This window comes from Motacilla alba, chromosome 1 (genome assembly GCF_015832195.1).
Source record: "Motacilla alba alba isolate MOTALB_02 chromosome 1, Motacilla_alba_V1.0_pri, whole genome shotgun sequence".
Classification (NCBI taxonomy): Eukaryota; Metazoa; Chordata; class Aves; order Passeriformes; family Motacillidae; genus Motacilla; species Motacilla alba.
This window is the reverse complement of record NC_052016.1, coordinates 35,022,011-35,048,620: the sequence shown is the minus strand read 5'-3', so window position 1 is coordinate 35,048,620 and position 26,610 is coordinate 35,022,011. Positions and strand designations below refer to the sequence as shown.

Genomic DNA, 26,610 nt, shown 5'->3' with positions numbered 1-26,610 from the left:
AAAATGCAGCGTGAAGAATAACGAGAAGTGAAATGTAGACAGGCTTTAAAGATGTCTGATAGAACATGCTCCAACCTTTCTTATACGTGGGCAAAGTGTCTGAGAATGCGCTACTTGAATGAGAATTGTCTCTGGCTTGTATCATATTTGTTTGTATTAGGAATTTAACATTTGTATTTGATTGTAATTAATAATAGCAGAGAGGTTAAAGAGGTTTCAAAACAGATGATGTAATGACGCAATTATGCTTTTATTGTTTTTTTTCTTCAGTAGGTCTTGTTCTTCAAGACAATTTAAAGCCATGTTAAGAGAGAAATCCAGATGTGCCCTTGATTTATGCTATTGGCTTCCAAATTTTCAGACCAACACATATTAATGAACTGCCTCGCATGGATCTCTCTTCCCACAGGGTGAACTATGATGATCACATTCAGGTGCATATGGTACCTATGTTGAGTGTCTAGATGGAAACTGAAGGTTTCAAGGTGCAACCTCCACATTTGCAGCTCTTCATTAGAGGCAATTGCTGAAAGTATTTCTCAAATGCTTTTTACTCCCCTTGTGATTTCCATCTTCTCCTTGTATCACATGCAAAACAAGTCCTTCCCTCAACACACTAACCACTACCATCTCCACCTTCGCATTAATCTTTTTACATTGATGCTGGTAAAGCCAGAATTGCATTGATGGGAACCCTAAGCACCAGGAAATCTTGGTGAAGTGGAAAAAGTTTTGAATGAAAAGCTGATAAACCTTATGCCTTCACTTTCCAGCTTCCACAGACAAAATATTATGTTCACACTGTAATAAAAAATGTTAACTGTAGCATTTTGGAGTAATTACATCATGTCTTCACCTGTGTGGAGGGAAGTGGAGGGTCTGTTGCATGTAATGGGGTAAATCTGTAGGGAGCAAGTTGCACCCATCTGTAAGCTCAATGACTCATTTCAGAACCACCAGGTTTCCGTTGCTTTACGGAAACCAGGAATTCCTTGTGGCTACCGAGGTACACCTTTCCTCGGTGGCACAGCTAGTGAGATCTGTTTGTTAAATTTAAAGAAGGGCCCCTCTTTAAATTCGTATCACCTTAATTGCATGGCTTGTGTGACAGTCTGCTCTGAACCACCTGTAACAGCATCTGAGATACATTTTCACACGGGGAAAATTCCAAGGCTTCCTCAAAAGGACACTGAGAGATATCTTTGGAGGGTGTTTGCACGGAGGAGAGATAACAGCGAAGTGAACGAGTTGAAAAATAAAGGCGAGGCGAGACGGAAGACGAGTGACAACGCCAGGAGCAGCTCCCGTGGAGTGGGCCGGAGCGGCCAGGGCACTGCTCTGCTTAAGGGAGGCGGTAATAGGGGGTGTCCCCTGCAGCCCTGAGGGAGGCGGGGGCAGAGGCTGCTCCCTCACAGAAAGCCTGAGGGGAGCAGGAGCCGCGTTGCCATTCCTACGGCGGCACCGCGGCCCGGGAGGGGGAAAGGGTGGAGAGAGAGGAGGAAGAGGCGGGCGGAGGAGGCCGCGCTCCGCCCCTCCCCTCAGGGCGGGCCGAGCAAAGCCGGTACCGTCGGGGCGCCGCTCCCGCCCCTTCCCGCGGCCGCGATGTCGCTGCTCCGCGGGCCGCGGCCCCGCACCGCCGGCAGGAAGGGCCCCAGAAGGGCGGTGGCGGCCAAGCGGGACTGGGATGTAAGTGCTCCCCGCTGCCGGGCGGCTTCCGCTGGGAAAAAGGCTCGGGAGCCTCAGTGCCCGCGGCTGGGGGAGCCACCGCCCTCCGCAGGGGCTGCGCCCTGGAGACGCCCGGGTTGCGTGTGGGTTCGGGCGGGCAGATGCGGCGTGTGCGAGGGGCACACGGCCCCTCTGGTTTCCTTGGCCCTGGTAGAGGCCAAGCCTCCTGCTTCTTCTGGGGAAAGAACAAGCTCAGGTTTGGTGGAGGTCTCGTTTCTGGCGGCTGCCTCGCCGAGGGTGGAACGCTCTGCAGCGCCATGAAAGTGCACAGCATGATAGTGTCAGGCTAATTATACTGCGATTTAAAAGTTGTTTGTGGTTTGGTTTTTTGTTTTTTTTTAATAAAACTTAAAAAAAAAAGTTTGCCCTTAGTTACAACCCCTGACGTGTTCCCTGGTTCCTGTTTGCAGAGTACCGTCCATGATTTGACAGTGCACCGTGCAACTCCTGAGGATATTGTAAGTTTCATGGCAGTCACTGCTCTGTCCCTGTGGCAAGGACATTTAGCTGGTTTTCTAACATAAAAAGTGCTCACCATGCCTACGGGGATGTTTTCTGCCAATGTTTAATCTCTTTTTCAAGCTTCTGAACATGGTGTCTCTTTAGTGCTAGCTTTTTGTTTATGATACTGAGCATTCCTAGGTCCAGCAGTTGGTGTTCTTCAGTTTCGTATTCCCACTGGGAAGCACTAGCTGTGGTTTTTATTTCAACAATTTGCGTGCCATTATAAAAGCATAAAAACATAAATACATGAAAGGTCAGTGGATTACTTGAAGGTCTTGCTGGGAAGGACTGAAAGATGTGCTTTGTCTGAAGAGCCTCTCTAATTCTGAAAATCCTCAATTTTCATTTAAACAGTTTGACACAATTTCTTTATCTACTGAGTGATCTGTTGATTGCAAAGTACATGAATTCTTTGCAATAAACAGATCATTTGTATTTATATTTATTTAATTGCATTGGATTTACATGTATTTAGATGTGTATTTACATTTTCTTTACTAATTACCAGGATGGAAGAGGCAGTATGAGCTATTATAATAAAGTTTTGACAGGTTTGTCAGGACAGATGGTCACAGTAGCAGAGAAAGACCTGATTCTGTAAGTGTTTGCCTTGATAGCTTCTAGAGACTCTAGTAAGCACCTCACACATTTAATTTCTTTAATTTGTATTTAAACAATATAATTTGTATATAATCCAGTTGTTATAAGAAGGGAGACACTATGTCTAGTGACTGAAAGTGTTAAATCAGGAAAACGCATTATGTCTTTTTATGCACCTTACAGGTGCTAGTATTTGGGCTTTGCCTCCCTTTACAGCTGAGAAAACTCTTGCCAAGTTAGTGGTGTAAGGCAGACAGAAATTGAGAATTTTCCCATTCACCTTTGGAACTGCTTTAAATTTGGATGGGATTGAGATGGCAATACCGATGGCATTTTACACTTGGGGATGTTTATGAGGTTGTCATTGGCACTACTGTGAAGTTAACATAAATAATGTTCAGTGCATGAATGAAAATATCAAGAAGAGCTTGTTAGCTTTGCTCTGCAAATTTTGCTTAAGATTGATTTTTGAAATGATTTCTTTTATGTTTCTGTAGCTCCGTCGTCGTGAAATACACAAATCAAAAAACAAAGCATTGGCACATCTGGAGCTCCAGGAGAAAGCACTGAACAGAAAATGGAAGAAGCAAAGGCAACTGGATGTGGATTCCTTGGAGAAAAGGAAATTGGCTCTGATGCGTGAGGTGAGAGCTAAATTTGCGCTTGCAGCCTGCTGCAGGTGATCTGCAGCACTCCTGGAAATCTGCTTGTGCACATGGAAGCCACAGTTGCTCCTCTTGTTGGATAACTTGATTTCATACGTGCACATGCTGTGTGTACTGCATGCCTGCAGTGGCTGGAGTGGACTGTCTGACAATCCAGCTGTTACACAGAATTGCACATTTGACCCGGGTTGCCTGGCTGTGCCCTCTGTAATTCTGCAGGCCTCTTTTCATCTGAACAGGAACTGTTAGCAGAGTTCAGCTGTTGTAAAAAGTATGTGTATTCTTTGGGTTCTTGTTGCCAGCTTGCCTTTTCTTCCTCGTGTCTGGCATTTTTCTTTGATGCAAACACGAACATTTTTCTGTCAGGGAGGGACATTGTTTATTTAAACAGAGAAAGGGGGCTGAAAGGGTGGGGCAAGAAGTTGTTAAGGGAGGAAAATTGACACAACAAAGATTGATGAGCTATGGCTGACAAGCTTATCATCTGAGGATTGAAAAGCTTGTTCTCTGCAGTCTAAAGCACTCTGACTGTAAATATATTATTGAATTTGCTTTTGAATATTGAACTGTAGCAGTAAACCTAAGCCTAGTTAACAGAGAGAACAGTTGTCACTGAAAAGTGGTGGTAGATCTCCTTTTTGACATGGCAGGTCGCTCCTTGCCATGTGTTACAAAAACTAATCTGAAAATTGGCTTTCACACCTCTGTACTCACTGAGAATTGTTCATGCTGGTAAAGAGTGATGATGAACAGTGTTCACTTAGCAGTCAAAATAAACATGATCTGCTAGTTCTGTAAAAGTGCAGTGTACTAACCATCACAATCTTCATTGTTTTGTCTTTTGTAATTTTTTGGAAGTCGCTTTCTGATCTCTTGAGAACATTCAAGCGTAGACAAATGGAAGTACTTAGAACTGAAGATCACCACCTAGTTTTCTATTTGACCCCTGTTTCTCTGCAATCACAGTAGAATTTTTGTATTATGGATATTTTGCTAATTAAGCCTCAGACTTGAACTTTTTTTACTTTGGTACTTTTCTGCCAAGCTTATTTCCGCAGCGTATTCAGAAACACTGTGAACCTCTACATGACTTTCCCTAATGCAGCCTAGTTTCAATAATGCTTCCATGTAGAAATAAGTTATGTCACAAAAGGTAGATTAGACCATATTTTCTAATATTTGTCTGGGCTGCCTATTATGTGACTTCGTTCTTTTGCAGATGTGAAACTCTTGTTTAGGAAATGGTCTTCTATATTTGTTGCTGTTTCTAATGCAAATGTGCAAATATCACATCCTCCTGGGTGGTTTTCCCCTTTATAGTTACGAGATTACTTTATTCAGTTTACTCTGTGTTTACTTCTGAATCAGTGAAAAGAAGACAAAAGGAAATGATGCCAAGCAAGTTGAAAGAGATAGAAACACAGAGACAAAACCAAAACAGAATAACAAAATAGAAAGAGTTACCATTTTCACCTCTCCCTAACTTAAATCTTGTTAATTGCCAGGTCCTGTTCAGAGTAACTGTGGAGACTCTGTGTCTCCCAGTAGAGCACAACTACTGAGAATGGTTTCCTTGTCTCTGTTACCTTGGTGATCTTTTTATTTTAGTGCTGTGAGTGTAACTTTCTAAGCCTCTTGAATCCTGCTGAACTGCAAAAGACTCAGAGACAGAAGCTAAGAAGGTGCTGCTATTAGTGTTGTTTCTCATGTAGATATGTGTTGAACAGACAGATATTACAAAAGAGTTACAAAATAGATAAGCAAAATTTTAATATTTTGGGGATTCGTCTGCATAAAAATCTGAATGAAAAGATAACGAGTTTACTCTGAAACTTAGGACTGTGAATTTGAAGAAGCCACGCAGATTGGTCCTGTAGCAACTTATTTTTGAAAAAATGTTAGTGCATTGCACCAAAGAGTAGAGGTAAATGGATTACTGTAATGGAGAGATTTTAGGATGAGTCCACTTTATTTGCTTTGATAACAGTCTAAAACAGGAGGGAAGGTGATTTTTAATGACATTTGTAGGTGATACTAAACTGATACACAGCACACTGCTCAGTGATTTTGTTCAGGGCATGTAAATGGGCCTAAATGGGTTACAAGACGATACCACTTTTTCTTTTCATCACAAGCAAATGTGAGCTAATCTACCTTGGGAGCAATGCTCTAAAAATGTTCATGACGTATTCAGCAAAAGGGTAGAGCTTAGGAACCTGCTGATGCCAAAAAAGATCTAGTGAAGAGGGTAAAAACAAACTACTTAGGATAATTTTTGTCTGATTACATATATCACTCTAATTTTAATTATCTTCAGGAAATTACTCATATTAACTTTTTCCTTTTTTTCTTTCTACATTTTTTTTTTCTTCTGCCCATCTGGTATAATAACTTTATCTAAAAACCTGCATTGTTTTGATGTCAGATGGAAAGACTAGATTTAGTTTGTATCAGATGTGAAAATGGAACAGTGGTCTGAAAAATGAGATCTGTCAAGTGCTTGAAAGATGAATATTCACTGACTTTCTATGAGAATTATTATGAGAAGTCTAATTTACTGCAGTGCAAGCTCAAAAGACTAGAAAAACGTGACACTCAGATATGTAGGAATACTTTGACATAACAAAGCATGTAGTAAAATAGGGGATTGAGGAGAAACAAGTGGAATGTCATTGCCTAGAATTTTTTGTATGAGGCTAAATGTAAGCCAGCAAACTTACCGATAGACATTGAAAAGAGCTCTGTGGAGATAACAGCATAGAGTACTGTGAAACCATTTCAGAACAGTTTCTTATGATTCCTGGAGGAGCAAAAACTGCCAGTCAGTTTTCAAATTTTGAGTAGGAGTGCATACATGAGCCTTTTCTGTGAGGTCTTTGGAAGTACTCACAGTCTCTGGATCAATTTGATGAACTATGATGAAGGAGGTCACTTACATATCTCCTCTCAGGTGTTTAAGAATATCTACCTTCTCCCCAGGTTGTGGGATATAATTTTACTAGTTTTCAATTTCCAGCTTTTGAATAAAACCAGGCATCAGTGAGGAGCTCTAAGTTGTGTTCTGCTCACAAAGCCCCATCCCCAGTCAGCTCCATTTGGCTCCAGATAACTGGATGCCTCTTGCTTTGCACTCCCAAGACATCCTTCCTTAGGAGGCACCTGTTTTGATGGACTTCAAATACTAGGGAGAGACTCTGGGAGAGAGAATTTGAATACAGAAGCTGTATTTTCTGGAGATTCCCAAAATATCTTCTGATGCCATATGTAGTCAGCTGTGTTTACCTGTGTTGGAACTTTTGGTGGTATGTGGCTTAAGTTTGAGGTAGGATTTTCAGGAGGCAAGACTGAGTGAAACAAGTCTGCTTGAATTGGTTTAAATATCAAATAGTACATGTTTTGGGTGTCAGATGTGGGTAAGTGTTCTATGACTTAACATTGAGATCAAATTATTTGAGGAATGCTTTCTTTTTTTATAAATTGCTATATATATGTCTTTTTTTTTGATGAGCATGTCATAAATACACAGCTTCTTCTGTCAGGCTGGGAGGAGAAGAGAGAGAAAGGATTTGTTCTAAGGAGAGTCAGTGCTGATGGGGGCCTCAGAAGTAATAATTGTTAAATTTTTCAGAAAAACAGTATAAATTCTAGTTACTCTGAATGAAGTATGGTGTTCTGATCTACCTTATTTAGGATCTAATTGCACAATACCAACTTTGCAAACATTCTCTTGTTGGCTGTTCTCTTGGTAACTGTTTAGAGGAACAATACCAGAGGGAAAAAAAAAGGAAAGGATCGGTCTGCTCACTGTAAAGTTTCCTTATGCACTGTACTTTCAGATTCTGTCTGATCAGTACCATTTGCAAGATGTATTTGAACGATCTGGTCAGGTTATGGCCGTGGCAAAAGACTTGCTTGAGGATGCTCCTCGCACACGAACAGGTAGCACATCTCATCTGTATGTGGTAGCACATTTAAGATGATCTCCTTGCTTTCCATGAATAGTCTTGCTTTGCAAAGCGTTCTTTTTAACTGCTTTCATCTCTTTGTCTAACACGGTGTGATTGATCCTGTTCCTGTTGGATGAAACACAGGTGAGGCTATCACCTCCCACGGCAGGGGAGAGTGACTGATGGCTGGTTATTCCACTGTATGGGTCCACTGTGGAATTTCACATCATGTGCTCTGAAACACCTCCATGCTCACAATTTCATAGCCAGGCTACTGGCCTGTGCAGAGCACTTGTTTGAGCTGCTGCAATAGTTCTGATTCTCATTGCTGCATGAGGTGACTCTTTGCTCTTGGATGTGGTGGAAGATTTATCAGCAATATCAGCTTTTCCTTTTCTTGATTTGGCTTGAGGATCCTTGTGCTGCTGGAAGGCAGGATTGGCTGTCTGTGTATGAAATCTTAAACCTAGGGGTTTTTCTCTGTAGGCTGCCATTTTCTTTTGTTTCTGGTGACTTTGATCCTGCAAGCTGCTTCTGCATGAGTGAATTTATGCAGGGGGGAAGGAGAAAAGCTGGGTTTGTGGCCCAGTGTATTAAATTAACCCTATGGTCAGTCTTTGGTTGTTGTTTAAAGTGACATCCCTGTGACCCTTTTCTTGTGAAGTAGGGGAGCTTGATTTTCAGTACAAAGTCCTGCAACAGAAGTACAGACCAAGCCCTCTGTGTTCTTCCCTGTGTTGTTTAATTCCCCTAGGTTTTCCTAATGTAACAATGGCTCCTAACTGTGACCTAGAATCATCTCAAGGACCCATTGTACAAAAAAATCATCCTCCCAGTCAGCCTTCCATCCTTAATGAATCTGTCATGGATTCCCAGGTAATGTATATTTTGTTCCATGCATACACATCCCGTGGCTTTTTTGTTTGCACAAAATAAGACTATTCAAAGATAAGAATTTCCAAGCAGAACGAAATTGTTTTTTGTTGATAACATTAATAGAAGACCAGATTAAACAGAGGTGAGTTTATTTTGTGAGACTCTGGAAATTGTGATTTTTTTTTTTAATTTAACTCTCAGATATGAGAAACAAATATCATTCTGTCTCGTAGAAGCTCTCTCATATTAGCATGCCCTCCTTTTAAATTCTGGAATTCTCAGAAAGAGTACAATGTGATTACAGTTTAAGAGAAGAACTTCTGTGTCACTTAACTAATTGCCAGACTTCAGAATATGTCTCTGATTTACCAATTATGTCTGCATATATGGGGACACAGCCATTTGTATCCCAGTTCACAGCCTTGATGACTCCTACAAATTTAACTTTTAATATTTCTCATTATTTTACATTTATTCAGATTTGTTGTAAGCAATTTTTAAATTGTTTAAAATTGAATTTAGTTTGCCTTTGTGCTCTGTTTTCTTTTAATAACATATTGTACCAGGAATGCTCACTGGGATTTGAGAACAGGCAAATGATGCTCCCAGAAGACTTCCCTCTGAAGAAGACCAAACAGGCTGTTGGGAGCAAAAGTGATGGTGTCATATTCCCACAGTTCTCTACTTCCATTTCCTACTATCTTGCAAAAATATTTGTAATCTGAGTTGTGGTACTTCTGTGTTAGGTTTTTTAGTGTGGCATTTGTTTCTCAATTTTTTTTTAATATGAGGAGTGAACTGCAGCACCTTTGTAAGCCGTGTCACTGGATGCAAGCTGTCACTGGATAAGCTGAAATTTTTAAAAGAAACATGTACTGATTGTGTGCCAAGCTTCTGTGAGTTCTTATGTGCCTACGAAAATCACAGGTATAGGCTATCTGGTGAAACCTACCCAGCAGCTCAGAAACCTGGTAGTTTGAGGAACCCTAATTCCAAATCTGGTTATTTGCATTTAGCTATAAATGGTAGTACATAGGATTGTATTTTGTTTTGGTTGCATTTTACACACAGACTATAAACGTAGTTTTGCAGGTCTCATTATGAAATTGTTTAGCTTGTAATGTCAAATGACTGAAATGTTGCAAATGGTATGGATTCGAGTTGCTTTTCCATATTTTGCCTGCTATATTTCTGTTTTGGTACAGCCTTACCAGCTTCTGTTTTATCTTCTAGTTGGCATGGGTTTTCATATTTAATATAAATCATACAGATTTCTATATATTTCTATATATATTTATAATTGGTTATTGAATTAGTCACTTGCTGTGTTATTTTCAGAGGCAATTGTTGGTATCGGTGTTTCTTAGGTACTAAAATCCCCCAGAACTTCCTACAAAGGGGTGTGGATTTGATTTTATTTTTTTCTGTGTGGTATTTTTATTTTAAGCATGTTTACAGGAGGAAGAGGAAAACATTTTTTTTTTTGTTTTTTTCCTTGAAACAATTCCATAAAATTGGTCTCTAACTTCTGAATTCTGTTTTCTTTGTTGTCTCTTGAGAAGCCTCTTAATGAAGAGGAAGAGGAAGCATCATCAGAAGATGGACACCATGATGTTTTGGGTTTCAAATCCAGGATCAATTCTGACAGGTCAGGACAAATACATCCATTCAGGTTTCCACCTGTTTGATGCTGGAAACAGGTGGAGTCAAAAGGGTGCTGAATGGGTATAGTTGAGTTAGTTCTTCTGTTTTCCTTTGCCCTCCTTTCCTGATCTCAGAATTCCAGGGGAGGGCCTTGTTGTAACATTGAACGTTACTGGGAATAAAAGTGAGCAGGGAACTCACCTGAGCAATTGCAGATAATTTTAGGAGCTCTGTCAAGACAGATAATCTGGAATCATGCCATTGTCCTGTTACAATTCACTGTTATTCTTGTTTTGAATGTAGGCTACTTCGGTTGTTGAGAAAAGAAAATTCCTTGGTGAATTCTCCATTGTGGGCTGAAAAGGATGTGAGAAAAACCACCTTACCAGAGGAATCAAATGTGCCTCGGACTCCAACAACTGTTTCCCCTTCATTGGACCAGTCAGGTTGGGTTTGCCAAATCACAGCAAGGTTGTTGAGTTGTTCATAGGATCCTATCTGGAGTTCCTTTCCTGGGTGGGCGTCAGACAGAAATGTATGCTAATTTGGCTCAGATGTATTTTCAGACTAAAAAGCCATCTCTTATAATAAAATTACTCTAGAACATACTACTAAGGACATGCCTGAAATACATTAAGGACATGCCTGAAATATTTCACATGTACTTTTTTTTCTTTGTTTTGTGTTTACATCAGCCCTCAATGCTACCAGTATAATCAAGAGAACCCATTCAAGACTTCAGAATGAAGATGAAGAAGAGTCTGTAGACTCCATTGACACTGTGAGACAAGTGCTGAACCCAAACTCAAGGAAACAAAAGCAAATTGCAGCAAAGAGTTAAGTACTTTTAAAAATAAAATACCCTTTGTCCAAGGTCCTTAATGTCGTAAGAAAATGTGGGTTGGAAGGGATTTTTGGAAGTCACTGCAGGGCTAATACCAAAGTTTGGTGAGGGGGTCCTTGAGTCTTGAGCATATTTCAGGCTGGGTGTTCCACAGCTCCTTGTCTAGTGTATTTCCCCTGTGTTTTGCACGTTCATTGGCAAAGCTGAGTCCATGGGAATTTGGGAACCATAAAAACGGCCCTTTGAGGCTGCCCATTACCTTGCTGCCCATGGAGTCCTCTCCTGTACAGGATTTCTCTGGTTCTGATACAATTTGTGTTCTGCGCTGCACAGATTAAGGATGCATTTCAGTCCCCATATTCTATGTGTTTCTATGAGGGGACTGGCATCAGTTGCAAGCTGTAACATGAAAGGAGAGTTGCTTACTGAGTATGAGAAAGCAGCTGATGTTTTTCATTAGCAAACTATTTCCATGCATTTAGCTGGAAAGGAGAAAAGTACAAACAAGTATATCCAAGATAAAAGCACCAAACAGTTGTGCTTGAGAGATACTACTGTGGCAGCAAAAAAATGTGGTTTTTAGGATCTGAAAATAGCTGGAATAACTGGGAGACATTCTTTGATGGTCTGTTTCATCTTATGGCAAGAGAGGGCATTTCCTTTGATTTACTTCAGTAAACAATGCAATTTCATTGGTACTGTGAAGATCTCTATACAAGCTGAAATTCCAACGACCCCTTTTTCTTCTCCTTCAGTGAAAAGAAAGCAAGCTGCACAGAGCTCTGCAAGACAGAAGAGAGGTGATTCTCCAGCTGATTTAATCCAGACTGACCTTCAGAGGGACAACAAATCCAGCCTAGATGTTCTCAACCACATGATCCAGGAAGTAGAGCATGAGCTGGAGGAATATGAGCGATGTACAGGTCGTGAGGTCCCAAAAAAAGAGAGAAGTGAAGGCTTGTCAGGGTTTACTCTGTCACTGGTGAATGCTCTCTGTCGCTTGATGCGCTACCTCAAAGAGGTGAGAGACTTAGAACTGCTCCTGGAGACTGAATGAAGAAGGGTGTGAAGTTATTTTACAGATGTGAACTTTGGTCTTTTCTGGCTTCCAAGCATTTTACATAGAACTCTGATTATCATTGCTTATGCATGCAATTAGGAGTTAAGACTTTTGGTTTGTCAGGAACTGGTTGGTTAGGAATTGGTATCCCTAGTGAAAATGGAGGAGTTGACTGCAGTGAAAGTCTCTGTGCCTAAGGGCAGAAAATACGAATGGAAATAATTTTAAATTCTTATTTACATATACTCAGAGTTGTAGCAGGGTGATAATTACAGCATTGTTTGCAAATTCATTTTCTTCCTTTGGCTCCCAAAGGTGATGCTGTTGTCACCACAGCAGTGGACCCAAATCCCCTATTTTCCCTTAGGGATTCCTTAGTCCTCTTTTACTATCCAGAGCAGAAACTTTACCTTAAGCAAGAATGACCTGAAGTGCTCACTGTAACAATGCATAGCTGGGAATTAATGGAATTCCATAAAGAAGATCACCTGTGTGCCATGTGGAAGGTTTTTGTTTGGTTTTATTTTAAAGAAAAGGAAAAACAAAAAGTGTTCCAATTCATTTGTATCCCAGAGGCAGCAGTGCCTCACAGATTCATTTGGTCTATATGGCATTTTAAACCAGTTTGTGACAGTTCCTGCACTCATAATAGGGGCAGCAGAGTATATTATCTAAATGCTAATGCTCTATTTCATAGCAAAGGTAATAGATCTCTAATGAATGTGGAACTCTCTAATTTTTGTTCCTTTTCAGAGGGTATAATAATTGAAAGGGGGAAATCCATGTTATTTTAAAATTCTATTTTTTTTCTTACCAGATGTATAATAACTTAATCCTTGTATTACTCTCTATTTAATCTCTATGGAAGAATTTACTTTGATTAAGTCCTGGAAGCAAATAGTAAATAATCAATCCAAGAGTGAAAATCAGCTGCCATCAGAAGACAGACTTCAGCTGAGAAAGTCTTGTGTTTTAAAACCAGTTAATAACGCTTCATTTTTTAAAAATTGTAATACCAAAGCAGGGAATTAAATTTGGTTCTTTTGCAGTTACAAGGAAGGATCTTAGAATTTCAGTAGAATGTCTTCTGTTTATTAGGAATACATCAATTTAATAGCATCAAGTTTGTGTTATAAATGTAATTGTAGTTATAATCCTATTTAGATTGTCTTTAATTTTTCTACAGAAATAAGTTATTTCTGAGCCTCAGATGCCTTTCACAGCTACTCTCATAATTTTTCTTGTTACCATTCCATCCTTCCTGAAGTTGATTGCTTGCATAATTGTCTTCCACACACACAAATTTACTATCTAAATTCTTAAATAAGCAATATTACAAAGTCACTCAAGCTGCAGAATGTGGTTAATTGTATTGAGGCTTGCTTGAGATAGATACTGCATTCATATTTTAAAGTGACTTTTCTTCTTTTCAGGAAGGTTTAATCACAGTTATAATTTGAGAATTTGCTGGGAAGAAGCCCAGCTTGTCTTGAGTGTTTCATAAAACCTGGTCCCTGTGATGCCAGACATTGATCAAGCACTTGTGTGCACCATCTGTCTTGCCTAGCCAACAGAGTTAGCAGAATTCCAATGCCTGAATTGTAACTGGCAGTGCTTTTTAAGAACATGACTTTGCAGGGGATATTTAGAAAGCCCCTGATTTTAGTTAAACAGTCAGTTAGACAGTCAGTCTTCATGAGGTTTCAAAGCTTTTAGAGATTCCCTTCCTCTCCTTCCAGTTCTGCTGCAGAAAATCAGAAGGATTGCAGTAAAGGATGTTGCCTAATTTATTCTCAAAATTGTATTGAAAAAGTAGGAAGAGAAACTTGAATTCAGGAATCTTCCATGAAAGTGTTTTTATTAAGTGATTAACAAACCAACACCTATAAGAAGAAAATAGTGACTATGGAAGAGGCTAGAGAAAAAGAAACTTCTGAAGTGTTTGCAAAACCATATGAAATTCTTAAAGGGAAATGGATAAATCCTAATTGGTTTCTAAACTAATTTTTAGATCACCTTCCAAATGTTAATCATTCCCTCCTCAACCTCATTCTGCTAAGGAAGCTGTTTGTTTGCCAAACCCATAAGACAAAAAGAGTATGGGAATATTCCCTGTATCTGTGCTGCTCTGTTCTCCTTGTCTGCTGCATGTTCTGGTGCAGTGTTAAAGCTCCCATGATTAGAGCCACACCTGGCAGTGGGCTGGGATGAAAACACTTTTTTCAGGGTATACCAGACTTAAATCCTATCTGGGGATAGGAATATATGTTACCCTGATGGTTTCCCTATGCATAAATGTAAGACAGAGCTGCTTGGAAGCTTTTCCTCCAGGACTAGGTTAGTGCTGTGTTGTATTAGTAGATACACCTAAGCAGTGATGAAGCTTCTGATGCCAAATGATCTAAGGCATCAGAAGCTTCATCACTGCTATCAGGGTAGAAGTGCTTCTTTTGTGCTGTCTGATTTCTGAAAAGAGAGCAGCAGGTACAGGATTTTTTATCCATTTTGTGAGCCAGCATCCTTCACTTGGATCAATACAAAAAAACCTGTTCTCTCCAGGTGGAAGGGAAACAGAAAATTGCTGGTTTGCCTTTCATATACTTAAGGGAGGTGTATCTGCCTGTCTAGTGGCAGTATCTGTGAGTTATTCTCAAAAATATTTATTCATTCTCATCATGTGTATGCAGAGCTGTTTAGTTATCATATTTTTGAAACCCTCTAGAACTTTTTCTCTCTGATGGAAAACATTAGAAAGCAAGTATGTTCTCCTTTAGTCAAATTTGTCTTCATTCATGAATTAGGGAAACTAAAGATTAGGCACAAGTAACCTGGGAAACTGACAGGCATCAGCACACCTGGAATTATTTGATTTCTGCATGAAGATTCAGTGACTTAAGAAGCTGTATCTGTGCAGAGAGAAAATGCTTTTAGTTACATCCTGTAAAAGCTGTAAAGGCAGAAGAACAAGGATGTCTAGGATTCCCTACAGTGTCCTGGGGGATCAAAGACAAACAGTAAGCTCTCTGACAGTTCTCAAGGCCGGACAATTTGATTCTGTCATAAAAAGTAATGAAGTTTAGCAATAGTGGGAAGAGCTATTACATTATGATGTTATCATGACTCATACCTATTTTCAGATGAGTCTGTATTGGTTTATAGTAAGTTTTCCTTTTTTTTCTCCATCTTTAGGCTGAAATGCAGCTGCATGAGAAAGATATGATTAGGCAGCAGCAGAAGGAGATGTTGAAAGAACACAGAGAACTGATTGATGCTTTGACTGCTGAGGTTCTTCAAGTAAGGGAAGAAAACATTACTATGCAGGTACTGAGCCGCCCTTGCTTCTTACCCATCAGGATTACGTGTTAGAATTCTGAGCTCTGTTCTGGAGATTTTAACCATAAACAGAAAGGGATAAAAGTGAGTGAGGAGCCTGAGATTTACAGTAGCAGGTATGAGTATGAAATGTTTGGAAAGTTGTTTGTTTATCTTTATTTAACTTCAAACCCTGAGAAAGTGCTGGTTCTGTGAAACTGACCTTTATCCATCTAAAAATTTAGGTATCTTCTTTCACACTTCTATACTGTTAACACTACTGGCACAATGAGTAGATCTAATACTGCATTTTCCTTTTTTTAGTTTCCAGTGGAGGTAGCTTTGATCAGTGGCTACATTTGGGAATGATGCAATTAAGGAACCTTAGAGAGGAAGTAATGTCCTGAGTAAGAAAAGGCAAAACAAATTATTTATAAATGAGAAACATGGAGAAATAATATTTAATCCTCACTGGAATCCTACAGAATCATGCAGTAATATTAAGAGGCCAAATTTCTTCTCAGGACTTCTTGTAGTATATAGTTTTCTAATTTATTTTGGTAGAATACAAATTCCTGTAATTCTGTATACGTTTTTTTTTCCTCCTTTAGAAGAAACTTCAGCAATACATGACAGTAACAGATCAAAAGCTGATGTGTCTCACACAAGCATTTAAAGACCTCCCTTTGGTAAAACCTGAAAAAGAACAAAGTCCAAAACATTTTGGAATTGCAAGCAGAGGCCCAGCAGACAGCCAAGGTGTGTACAATGAATGTGTGAAGGATGAAAGAGGAGTTGTTAGTTTACCCCTGTAGTGGAAAATCTGGTACTTATTAGATGTCTGCTTGTACAAGTACCTCTTGCAAGAGCGTGAATGTCACTTCTGTAAATTCACAGGCCATAGGTTCACGAGCCAAGGAGAGTAGCTTTCCCCCATTAAGGTGGCTTCCAGAATCAGTTTCTTTCTGAGGCTCCTAAAAGAACCCCAGAAAGCCAAAGAAGTCAAACCCAACAGAATCAGGATCTCAGCTTCCTGTTGCTGAGCAGCCTGACAGTCTGAGATTGGTTCTTCCATAAGACACTGGAGGTCGCTGCTGGCCAGCACAGCAGCAGCTGAGGCCGGGAACCAGCCAGTCAGAGAGGTGTCACTTGTGTTTGTGATTGTGTGAGAGGGCAGTGACCAGCTGAGTGATGTGTGACATGGAGACAGGCGAAGCTGAGCCAGTAGATGGGTGGCCAAACTAACCAAACAGGATTCACCTTGGACTGTTAACCACCTTTCACCACTGAGTTTCCTCCCAGCTGTCTTTCCTGGTCAGTTGTTTAAATGCATTGCTTTTGCTCCCAAGGTCAGTAACTTCTTGTGAATCCCAATATTTCTCAGAGTTACTTGTATTCCATAGTTAAATGTTGGTTTTATGAATCTTTCTGTAGCTAAAAGCTTTCTTCCTGGAACGATTTTCTTCTTCAGAAGAAGCCACATACCAGATCCTTTTATATGTGATTGACCCATGCCTTGTAAAAGCAAACCAAAGGAAACCACCCCCAAAATATAAAATCCAGACAGTCAGAAAAGTAAAGTACCCCTCAAAAAACCCCCAACCTAACACCCAAACTTCACATTCATTTATTCTGCAGCACTAGAATTTTCAAATCTTTTCCTTATTTTCCTTAGTTAAAGGAAGAATATTTTTTTGAAACTGAAGAGACATCTCATTTGAATTAAATGATAGTAAGATCAGCAGAGCTCAAAAAGCCTTGAATTGTTTTCTAATAGCATTGTTGTCATCAAATTTATAATATGGGGGATTAGGACTAGTGCATAAGTTGATTTTCTCAAGAGAATGTTGCCAAATGCAGCTCAGATAGTTCAAGTCATGTATCGGTAAGTCTTGTGCATGAGTTACAAACAGATCTCATGCTACTGTTCTGAAATTGTGAGGCTACGTGTAAGAGTTCTTCTTGCTCTTATGGCCAGTAAAGATTTATAATTTGCTTGAGTGAAAGACTTCTGTACCTGCACATCAGAAGAAAGGTGTAGAACATACTCTACCATTGTCTGTCTTTTCAGGAGTCTGGACATAGGAGTTGTTACTGATATTTTTCCTACACTACTATTTCACTATAAGTAGTTTTTGTTCCTTTTTTTGTTTGGTTGGTTTGTTTTGTTCATTTGCTTAACTTTTATCCCTGTTTTGTCTTTTTCTTTAGAAAAACCTAATTTGACCTATTCTGAGCCCAGGACTGAAGCAGGCAATAGGGAAAATATGCTGAAATTTCCACAGGAAGAACTTCCTTTCACGTTTCACCCAGGGCCAGGTGCCTCAAGTGATATGAGACCTGGTAGAAGCTTCCCAGCTCACATCTTCCAGCCAGCTGTGCTGTTGTCCCCACCACAGCAGAAAAGCAGTCAGGAATTGTCGTCCCTCCAGAATGGTGAGATCTCTCTGTGGACTGCAGTAGACTTAGGAGTCTACGTTGTGTGTTACTGTTTCAATTTCACACTACCTCTGAAGATGCATTTTCCATGGAAAATTTTTTATCTGTAAGCCTAGACATATTTGCCCTATAGCTGGAATATCCTACTGCTGCACCCAGATATGCATTTCCTTTGTTGCTGTGTCTGTTGTTAGACAGCCTTTACACTTCCTGTTTTCCATCTGCTGGCAGCAGTCCTGCCAGTGGCAATCCAGATTGACATTTTTATTCTGTACTCATTTTGATTATCAGATCTGTGTGATTGCTAAAACTCTTTGTCTATGACCTACAGCACATAATTTCAGATTTCCATCTGCTTATGGTGTAATCCAGCCTCCATCACCTTTAGTGGTGAGACCACTGAAGCCTGGAACTTCTGTTTCTGCAATGTTGCAGACACAACAGGATGTCTGTAGGCTGTGTGCTCCTGCTTTGAGCCAGTCTTCCCAGCAGAGGGGTTTTTGGACGCTGTGGGAGCCAGGTTCCCACAGGGTTTCATTCAATACACAGGGAATGGTTGAGGAAATTTTGAGTGAAATTGTGTTTCCAGACAACCAGGTAGCTCAGTCTTGTCTCAGTATCCATAGCTCAGTTCTTGTTCATGGGAGGAAGAAAGTTCATCAAGGTGATTAGGAAAGGTTTTTCTCATTTTTCCTTACTGAAGTGAGCAGAAGGAAGTACTCTGTGGTTCTAAAACTGAGCTGTTTCCTGCTGCAGTTGTCACTGGAAGTACATGCGTCCCACTGGCCATGCCAGGGCCCTGGATAACACCCTTGTAGAGAGGCAGATAATTACATCCATGGCCAGATTGATGGTGGCTGACAAGAAGGGGGGTATGGGAGTGGGTTTTGGGGTTTTCCTCCTTTTTCCTCATTTTCAGCTGTGTTTTGTAGGCCTTTTCCAAGTCAGAAAAATAACCAAAAGTCCTTTTGATTTTTAAGGAGTTGTCTGGGCAATTAAAAGTTTATATCTAATTCAGCCACTTGGTAGGCTGCTGTGTTGTGAGGAGGTACATAAACAATCTGGAGGAAATGAACGAAAGGTCTTGTTCTACAAAGAGCAATGTCTGGTTTCAGTCCCATTGCGAACTGTCAGATGTCTTCTGTCATTTGAAACAGCAATGCAGAATTGTATTCCAAGATTTCTCTAAAATATATTGTTCCTCTCTTAAGACTGATGCTAAATGGCCCAACAAATGTTAAACTTAATTAATGGGTTTTTTTATGCTCATAGCTTCATAAAACACACTTGAGTGTAAATTTTTAAGTGTTCATCTCAGCCCATTCCTTCACAAGCTTTAGCTTTTGCTTCTTGAGCAATGTGGTGTATGAAGCATAGAAAATCTGGTTTTGGTCACAAAAGTCAAGTTGAACTTAGCATGTAGCAGCAGACAGTGCTGTAACTGTAGTTGTGTCTCTGTGGTGTGTTATCTCTTTGCTGATGATGACCACAAAAAAATATGTGACTGCTTTTGTTGGCCACAGTGCTTCCTCTTTAGGGGCTAAGTAGTTAGTTTATTATCATGCCAAAAGTCTTGTATTTTTTTGTTTCAGTATCATGAAAGTTTTGTTAATAACCCAATATAAATATGATAACTGAAACAAAAACTTAGTTTATCAGGTAATGTAACTGAATTTTCAAAAATGGAGGACTAACTAAGAAATAGTATTTGATCTGTCAGCTAAGAAATTCAAAACAATGTATCTTCTTAGTGACTTCTCTGTCAATCTCAAATTAAATCATTTAAATGTAAGACTGTTTGCAATAGGAAATACTCACCTAGTGAGTTCTTACAGCAGGATATTTCATAGAGTGGTTTTGATCAGTACCGTAACACCATTCAGGCCAGATGTTACAATTCAAATTCCTGCTTGATTATTCGTAACCTGATACAATAAAGTCACTCTTAGTCTCCTCAATGCGGATCTCGTGTCACTGTCCTTACTGTTCCTTTATTTCGTGTTTGTAGTGTTTGCAGCCGTTTCCCAGTCTACTGAAAGAGAGCCGTGCAAGGAAAGGAGTTTACCTTCCTCCCTGAGGACACAGAGCACAGCTGAGGAGAACTGCCCCACCTCTCGAAGGCAACCAGTTCCTCCTGCAGACAAAGACTTGGAGAGTTCCCGTGAGAAAACCAATCTGTCCTGCCCAGGTGACACTGGAAAAAACAGTACAGCTGAAGAGTTCCTTCAAAATGGTGATCTGCTGGGACAGATAGCTGAGCTCACACGGCAGAATGCTCTCATTAAAGCTCAACTGAGCAAATTCAGAGGTGTCCCTGGAGACAGAAGTGATTGTCTGCATCAGCCAGACCTGACACAAAATGCAGATCCTAGTCCAGACTCTTCACAAGGACAGGTTAGAATTTAACAGAAAAGGAAGGCTGATCTCCTTTCTGCTGCTCTGCTTTCCCATAGTTTACTGGTGCTTTTTGGTCTTTCATGTTGTCACTTACTATTTGTTTGCTTGGAGACTTGTTATTTTTATTATTATTCCATAAGCAAATCAGCAGTAGTTTCTCATATTGGGCCTACGTTGTACATGGGTTCTGAAGAAGGTTATAAGGTTATGCTGCAAAAAGAGGTGAAAGAGGTGGTGTTGCAATGTGATCCAAGCTGCTGCAGTTTGGATACTATTAGCAGTGAAAGCACTGCACCAACCCACAGCTTCTTGACAAGCTTGTAAAACGCATATTTAAAGCCATGTCATACATCTCCTCTGCTACTCTGATCCAAAAGCAGATGAGATTGAAGTTAGTGCAAGTACATCTTTTGCAAATGTTTGATCATAGTGTATGTGGCTGTTGGGTCTGTCTTGTCAGTCCTCTTCTGTGAGAATATCAGAGATTTTGGGAGAGACCTTGAAGGCTTCAGTTTAATTGAAAAAAAATTACCCTGCAACTAAGGAGTCACTCAGTAGGATCCCAGTGAGTGAAGTTCACATCACAAAAACATCCCTGCCCTTGCTATTGTCTTTTTTTCGATCACAGTAGCTGGTTGACTGTTAAATTAAGGATCCTGAAGATTTTTAATTTCTTCATTTTAAATGTAGGCTGAGAGTGTTGTCACTTTCTACTTTGGGTTATGCTGTGTAGTATTTAGTCATTTGGTTGTACAAGGTGCTGCAAACTCTTAGTAAGTGTTGTTTTGTGGAAGCAATTAGTTACAGGGAGGGGAAGAGGTCAAAGAAATCAAAACCTGGCTTAAAGATGAGTTCCAGGACACTTCTGCTAGACACCTGCTTTTGCTTCTCCACACCTTCCTGAATGGGTCTCTCTGATTATGTATATTCTTAATTGTAGTTAATTGCTGGGTGTTTATTTGGTTTGGTTTGGTGGTTTGTTTGGATTTGTTTGGTTTTGTTTTTTTTTTCGGGGGGAAGCAGTTGTTGGTTTTTTTTGGGATTTTTTTGGCTTAGGGGCGGTTTTTTGGGGTGGGGGCTTGGGTTTTTTTTCTTTCTCAAATTATATGGACAACAGCTGTATTTTTCCTACTTGAGGGAAGACCAGTATAAATTATTGTAATGTTTAATCAGTTGAAGACTTAGATACAGGACAGTAAAGGGCCAAAATCAGATTTTTCACAGAAGTGCTACATAATTATATTCACTTTCAGTTTGAAAACGAAATGCATAGAAGTACTTGAAATATTGTATGCCCTCTGTTAGGGTGAAAATTGTAAATATTTCATTGGAAGTAATTATCCCATTATCCAAGTAGAGTCATCTCATGTTATCAAGGAGCTTGGAGGAAAGAATAGCAGAGCTGAATCGCCAGAGTACAGAAGCACGGGATAAACTGTTGCAGTTGATAGACCAGCAGAAATCAGCTGCAGCTGACATGGTCCCTCCAATGCTGTCTGGTGTTTCAACCCCATCCCTGAATTACACTGGTAAGTACCCAGCTTCAGGAGAAACAAAGACTAGTCAGAGAGTGTGTTTCTCCTTTGGCGAGTCCTTATCTTAGTGGATCAGTGGTTGTGGTCAGAACTACACTTGCTGTTAATGCCTGTATGGTACAAACACCTCTTACTTCAGAGAGCTAAAAACGTATCAGCTAAACCTCTGCTAGAGTTATCTTAGTAATTAGTGTGCTGCAAGGACTGTGCTTCATGTTAAACCTGATCTTTGCTGTGTCTGAAGAGCAAGTGCTACATTTGGACATTAGTAGGAACTTCTTCACAGAAAGGGTTGTCAGGCATTGGAATGGACTGCACAGGGAGGTGGTAGAGTCACCATCCCTGGAAGTGCTTAAGGAAAGACTGGATGTGACACACTGTGCCTTGGTCTGTTTGACAAGGTGGTGTTCAAAGGTTGGAGTTGATGATCTGTGATGTATTTTTCAACTTAATTGATTCTGGGATAATCTCTGGTGGTCAGCACTGGGTTTTTTAATCAGTCTTCTGTTGTGCAGAATCTTGGGTGAAAAAGACTAAACCATTTACATCAGGCTTCTAAAACTTACGGCAGAGTGGTCGTCCTATTCTCAACCCCATTTTAGTTTCTGTCTTCTTGGTACTCTTTCTATCAGACTGTCTTGCTGAGTTACTGCCTGTGCTAATAGAAAGGAATAACTGGAGCTTCCAGTCATATAAAGAGGTAGATTAGCTTAGGGAATATACTTGCTGGTTCAAGATTCATAGATTAGCTGCCATATGTAACTATAAAAAAAGATTACTTTGCAGGAGGTCAGGGCTGTTTATCTTTTCATGAAGTTACTGTCATTACAAGCAGAACTGCATGTGACAATGTACACATGCTCTGTGTGAGACACCTGTCCTTTCCCCTTGTGAAACCACAGAGGATGTATACAGGGGGAAGGACTTAGAGAGAGGAAGAAGGGGGAGGGTGGAGCAGGGTGTGGGCATTTGCATGCAGGTGCCTACGCAGTGACTCTTGGGTCGGTTCATAACACTTTCAATGCTTGTTTGGCTGTTGTAAATTCAGCATGGTAAGTAAAATCTTAAAGCAACAAAGATAAGAGATCAGAAGTCTGTAAGCATGTAATTGCCAAAAACCACAGAAAATTTAACCATATATGTGAGCATTGTCTGTAGTTGTTCTGAGTCTCTGCTTTCATTGTCAGTCATTTTCAGAAAGTGAGTGTCAGGTTGATGTTTAACCTGATGTTTTATTTCTGGTCTGCATATCTCTGCAATTGGGAAGAGGTTGTGATGCCTCTGGAAAAAACAGTAAAACAAAATGAATGTTGTGCAATGTTGCTGTGTTCTCATCAGAATCAAGCAATTATTTATCACCTAGAAAATGCAAGGAGGCCAGTTGAAGTGCCCGTTCCCATGGCAGTGGCTGCGGACAGCTCCAAGGATGACAGTCTTCCCCATGCCAGTATGACCAGTATAAGAAGGTAAAACTTCACCCTTTACTATTTCATGTTTTTAGTATCCTTATTACCTGTGCGGCAGAAATTGAGCACAATGGAGAAACTGCCATTTGGTTTTTTGGCTTTGTGGATTTTCCCATACTTTTTCACATTAAATTCTGCAAGTGGGACAAAGGTCTAATAGCTTTTTCACAACTTCCTATGTTTGTATTTAAAATATGTGCAATCTGACACAAGACAGATGACATGGGTTGTTGAAGACTGCTGATGAGGGGTCCTAACTCAGGATCAGAGGTAATATTCTAGTAGTTGCTTCAATTTTTAACTTTTTACATCTTATTTTGAATATTTCCAGGACTGTAGGAGACTCCAGCAGACCTTTAAGTGCAGCGTCAGAAAGTGCCAAATTAACTTCAGTCAGCCAAAGACCAAAGGTGAGACTGAAAAATCTTCAGCCAGAAAATTTTAATATGTTGTCATAAAATGGGAAAGATAATCGTAAGATGAATGAAGGAGAGGTCTGTCCTGTTTTAAATATCTCAAGGCTATTATTAATCAGTTAGTGGCAGGTTGGATTACAAACAATTGGTAAGAAGAGAACTAGTGACATGCATTCCTTTCTGCCACATAGTTGTTTATAAGTAACCCTTTTCTGCTGTGGCATCTTTGTGTGTTGGAACTGGAAACCTCTGGAAGTCTTTCCCTCGAGGCTCCAGAGAATCTCAAGCCATGATTCTGATGTACTGGTAAAGCCACAGTCAAGAGGCAAGCAAGCTCTTACCTAGCTGTTGCACAAGTCAGTTGCTGAAGGATGAGTAAATCCAAATGTAAAGAGAGCCACAATCTATATTTTTGACTCCTAATGTGCAAAGAAAAGGATAGCCTGTGGTGAGATGCTTTCACAGGGAGATCTGCAGTGGTACAGACTGATAAACCAGTCATAAGAGCTGTTTATAGGCTTGAAAGCAACCATGACGACTCATCAATAACCTATTTCCTGGTGTCCAAAATAACCTAAATTAGGCATGATAAGGAGAACAGAGTTAGGGTCCAGGATTTGCTATCCTGACAGGAAACTGTACATCCCTAGAAGGGAAATGTGAAATTATTAAGGTAGGTGTGGCTTGAAGTAGGTGGTGTGACTCCCTCCATGGTGCTAATGGCAGACAAAAGTCCTAACACACTATGGGAAATTTACTATATATGAATCTCAACTGGTTTCTTCTTTTACAGGTAGAAAAGCAAAAAGAAGAAGGATGGTTTGCATTGTCAATGCATGTTATGTAAAGGAGCTGAGCTCAAGTCTTGTATTTTTAAATTATTTTTTAATGAACTACAAATAAATCACAGTCTCTCTCTACAGATATGCAGTTTAACTCTGAAGTGTTTTCATGTCAGTGCCATTAGTGTGGAAAGGTCTGTGTGCTTACTATATTTGTGCCCTACAGAGTACTCTGGGAAGCCCTGGGAATGAATTTCTGAGCTGGACACTGCTGTAACCTTACACCTTTTCACCAAAAAAATCTTTCTGGAGGTTGTAAACTCAGGCTGCTGGAGCTTTACAAGTGAGCCACCTTGGTACCTCTGTTAGGTACGCTGAAGGCAGGAGGTTTTAGAAATCACCTGTGAAACTTTTCTGGAGTGTTTATTTGCACAAGATGTGGGAATAAAATGTCAGGAAGAACTGAGATGAGGGAAGGTACCTGCATTGAAAAGGAACCAGGAGATTAGGAAGCCAGTCTGTTTCTGGTGGATAAGGATTTGCATCAGAAAGAATTTATTCCTTCTGTGGTTTACAGTTGCTCCCAAAAATTGTGTTTTCTGTGCAGTTAACATGTTAAAGATTGCATCTGGACTGGAGGATTGCTTTTCAAAAATATCATTTAATATTTTTATAGTAAATATAAAGTGACTATTTGAAGTTAAAATCAGAATCTTTATTTGCTATGTACTAAAGTATGTGGTCTTTGATATAACAGAAAACTGATACATATAATTGTATTAAGCTGGTTTGCTGTGTGTTTTTGGCCATGGTTCTTATATTGGTTTTATTTGACTTTTTAAAGTAGTAATTATTTTATTAGCAATGATTACCTATAAAATTTAAGACTATGAGGAAATGCTTCATTATCTGTTCCTTACCTTGTAGTAAACATTGCCAAAAACATTTATGATGGAGATCTATAAAATGAAAATAATTTGCAAGTCTGGGAAAGAAAATAGCTGCAAGTTTCAAAACTAGATTTTTTTTTTTTAACTGTGAAATTTCCTCCTAAAGGTAATGATAGGGTGGAGCCAGCCTCTGTCCTTTCAGTCAGTTCAGTTATAGGAGAATGAAGAAAACATGCTGCTTTTTTTTTCTGTTCTGTTTTGTTTTTTGTAAAGGAAGGGTTCTTCTAAACAGATCTAGAAAATAAAAAAAAAAAGTGGGATTCAAAAGAGGATCTGTTCAAATACTCACTGACACTTCAATGATTTATTTTTCCAATGGGAAGTGAAGAAAGTTTATATTTCTGTATTTTGTGAAATAACAGTTAAAATTGCTTGGAAGAAATCCCTCAACTCATCAAGAGACAGCAATGCCACAGTTGGGATGGGACTACATAACCATAGTGCCACAAGTTAATGCTGTTGCCTTTACTCATGTTTGCTACAAATACTCTGGAATCAATGAGAATTCCTTTTAGAATGCAGGATTGGAATTAATCGTTTGAGTCATCTATTTTCTTTAACTTGGAAGTCTCTAGGTGGGAGGGACACTTCCACTCCAGATGTCTCCAGTCACCTCCCACCATCTCCTCCACAGCCTGTGCCTTGCTGAGGTTCAGGCTGGGGTCACACAGTGTTCTGTGGTTAGAAATGAGCTGCCCCTGGGATGTCATGGAAGTGTGTTTTCTGGAATGCTGAAGGCTAGTAAAGCTCGAGGCAGTGTCTGAGAAACTGCTAGTTCAGGGAGTTTAATGCGGGGGTTGTTTTTTTGTCTGTTCTAGACTAAGAAACAAACTGCAGCTGTTGCTAGAATTCAACTCACCAACTCAAGATTTGCTGCTTAATAAGCAGGCTGGCCTGTACCTGTGTGAAAGGAAATGCTGACTCTCATGAGATTGACATCTGCTCCTGCAGGGAACTAGTGTTCCTGCACACCTGTTGCAGGCAATCAGATTTTATATTTCTTTGTGTGTACATATATACATAAAAGTATGCTTGGTCAGGCCTCATACTGACCTCAAGTCTCATCTAAGTGACTTCCCTGCTCTCACTGCCCCGCAGCAAGGCAAGGTTTTTGTTCCTAGCTCTATCTCAGTGAAATACCCTGCTGTAATATCCTTCTGTCTCGTGGTCCCAGCAGTGAAGGAAAAGGAAAAAAAAAGCAACTCCATTTGTCTTCTCAGCATCAGTATTAAGTGGGCACAGCACCAAGCCTGGCAGAGTCCAAGAAGTGATTGGACAATATTGTTGGGTACATGGTGTGGTTCTTAGGGCTGTCCTGTGCAGGGCCAGGAGTTGGAATTTGGTGATCATTGTGGGTCACTTCCAACTCTAAGTATTCAATGATTCTGTGATCTTTTGCTTGTAGAAACTTACAGCCTTTCAGATCACTTCCCTCTCTCAAATATGGC

At 40.0% G+C, this 26,610-nt stretch overlaps 1 protein-coding gene across 2 annotated transcripts; it reads left to right on the top strand.

Moving 5' to 3' along the window:
- The first annotated feature begins 1,515 nt into the window (after nucleotides 1–1,515).
- Nucleotides 1,516–26,398, top strand: SPICE1 (spindle and centriole associated protein 1). 2 transcript variants are annotated; one of them, XM_038147660.1, is made up of 17 exons: nucleotides 1,516–1,686; nucleotides 2,136–2,183; nucleotides 3,327–3,473; nucleotides 7,331–7,433; nucleotides 8,196–8,317; nucleotides 9,880–9,965; nucleotides 10,265–10,407; nucleotides 10,657–10,797; nucleotides 11,561–11,826; nucleotides 15,055–15,186; nucleotides 15,789–15,936; nucleotides 17,389–17,613; nucleotides 19,625–20,010; nucleotides 21,371–21,542; nucleotides 22,912–23,014; nucleotides 23,346–23,424; nucleotides 24,224–26,396. In XM_038147660.1, exons 1-17 carry the CDS (start codon nucleotides 1,603–1,605, stop codon nucleotides 24,275–24,277), a joined length of 2,439 nt encoding a protein of 812 aa, XP_038003588.1. In that variant the 5' UTR covers nucleotides 1,516–1,602; the 3' UTR covers nucleotides 24,278–26,396. The 2 variants fall into 2 exon arrangements, with proteins under 2 accessions (XP_038003588.1, XP_038003579.1); XM_038147651.1 differs by having other exon boundaries at nucleotides 1,593–1,686; nucleotides 3,327–3,421; nucleotides 24,224–26,398.
- The last annotated feature ends 212 nt before the right edge of the window (nucleotides 26,399–26,610 follow it).

Coding starts and splice junctions, on each gene's coding strand:
- SPICE1 (XM_038147660.1), top strand. CDS start 1,603: ATGTCGCTGCTCCGCGGGCCGCGGCCCCGCACCGCCGGCAGGAAGGGC. Junction 11,827..15,054: donor TGATGCGCTACCTCAAAGAG/GTGAGAGACTTA, acceptor CTCCATCTTTAG/GCTGAAATGCAGCTGCATGA. Junction 15,937..17,388: donor AGGCCCAGCAGACAGCCAAG/GTGTGTACAATG, acceptor CTTTTTCTTTAG/AAAAACCTAATTTGACCTAT.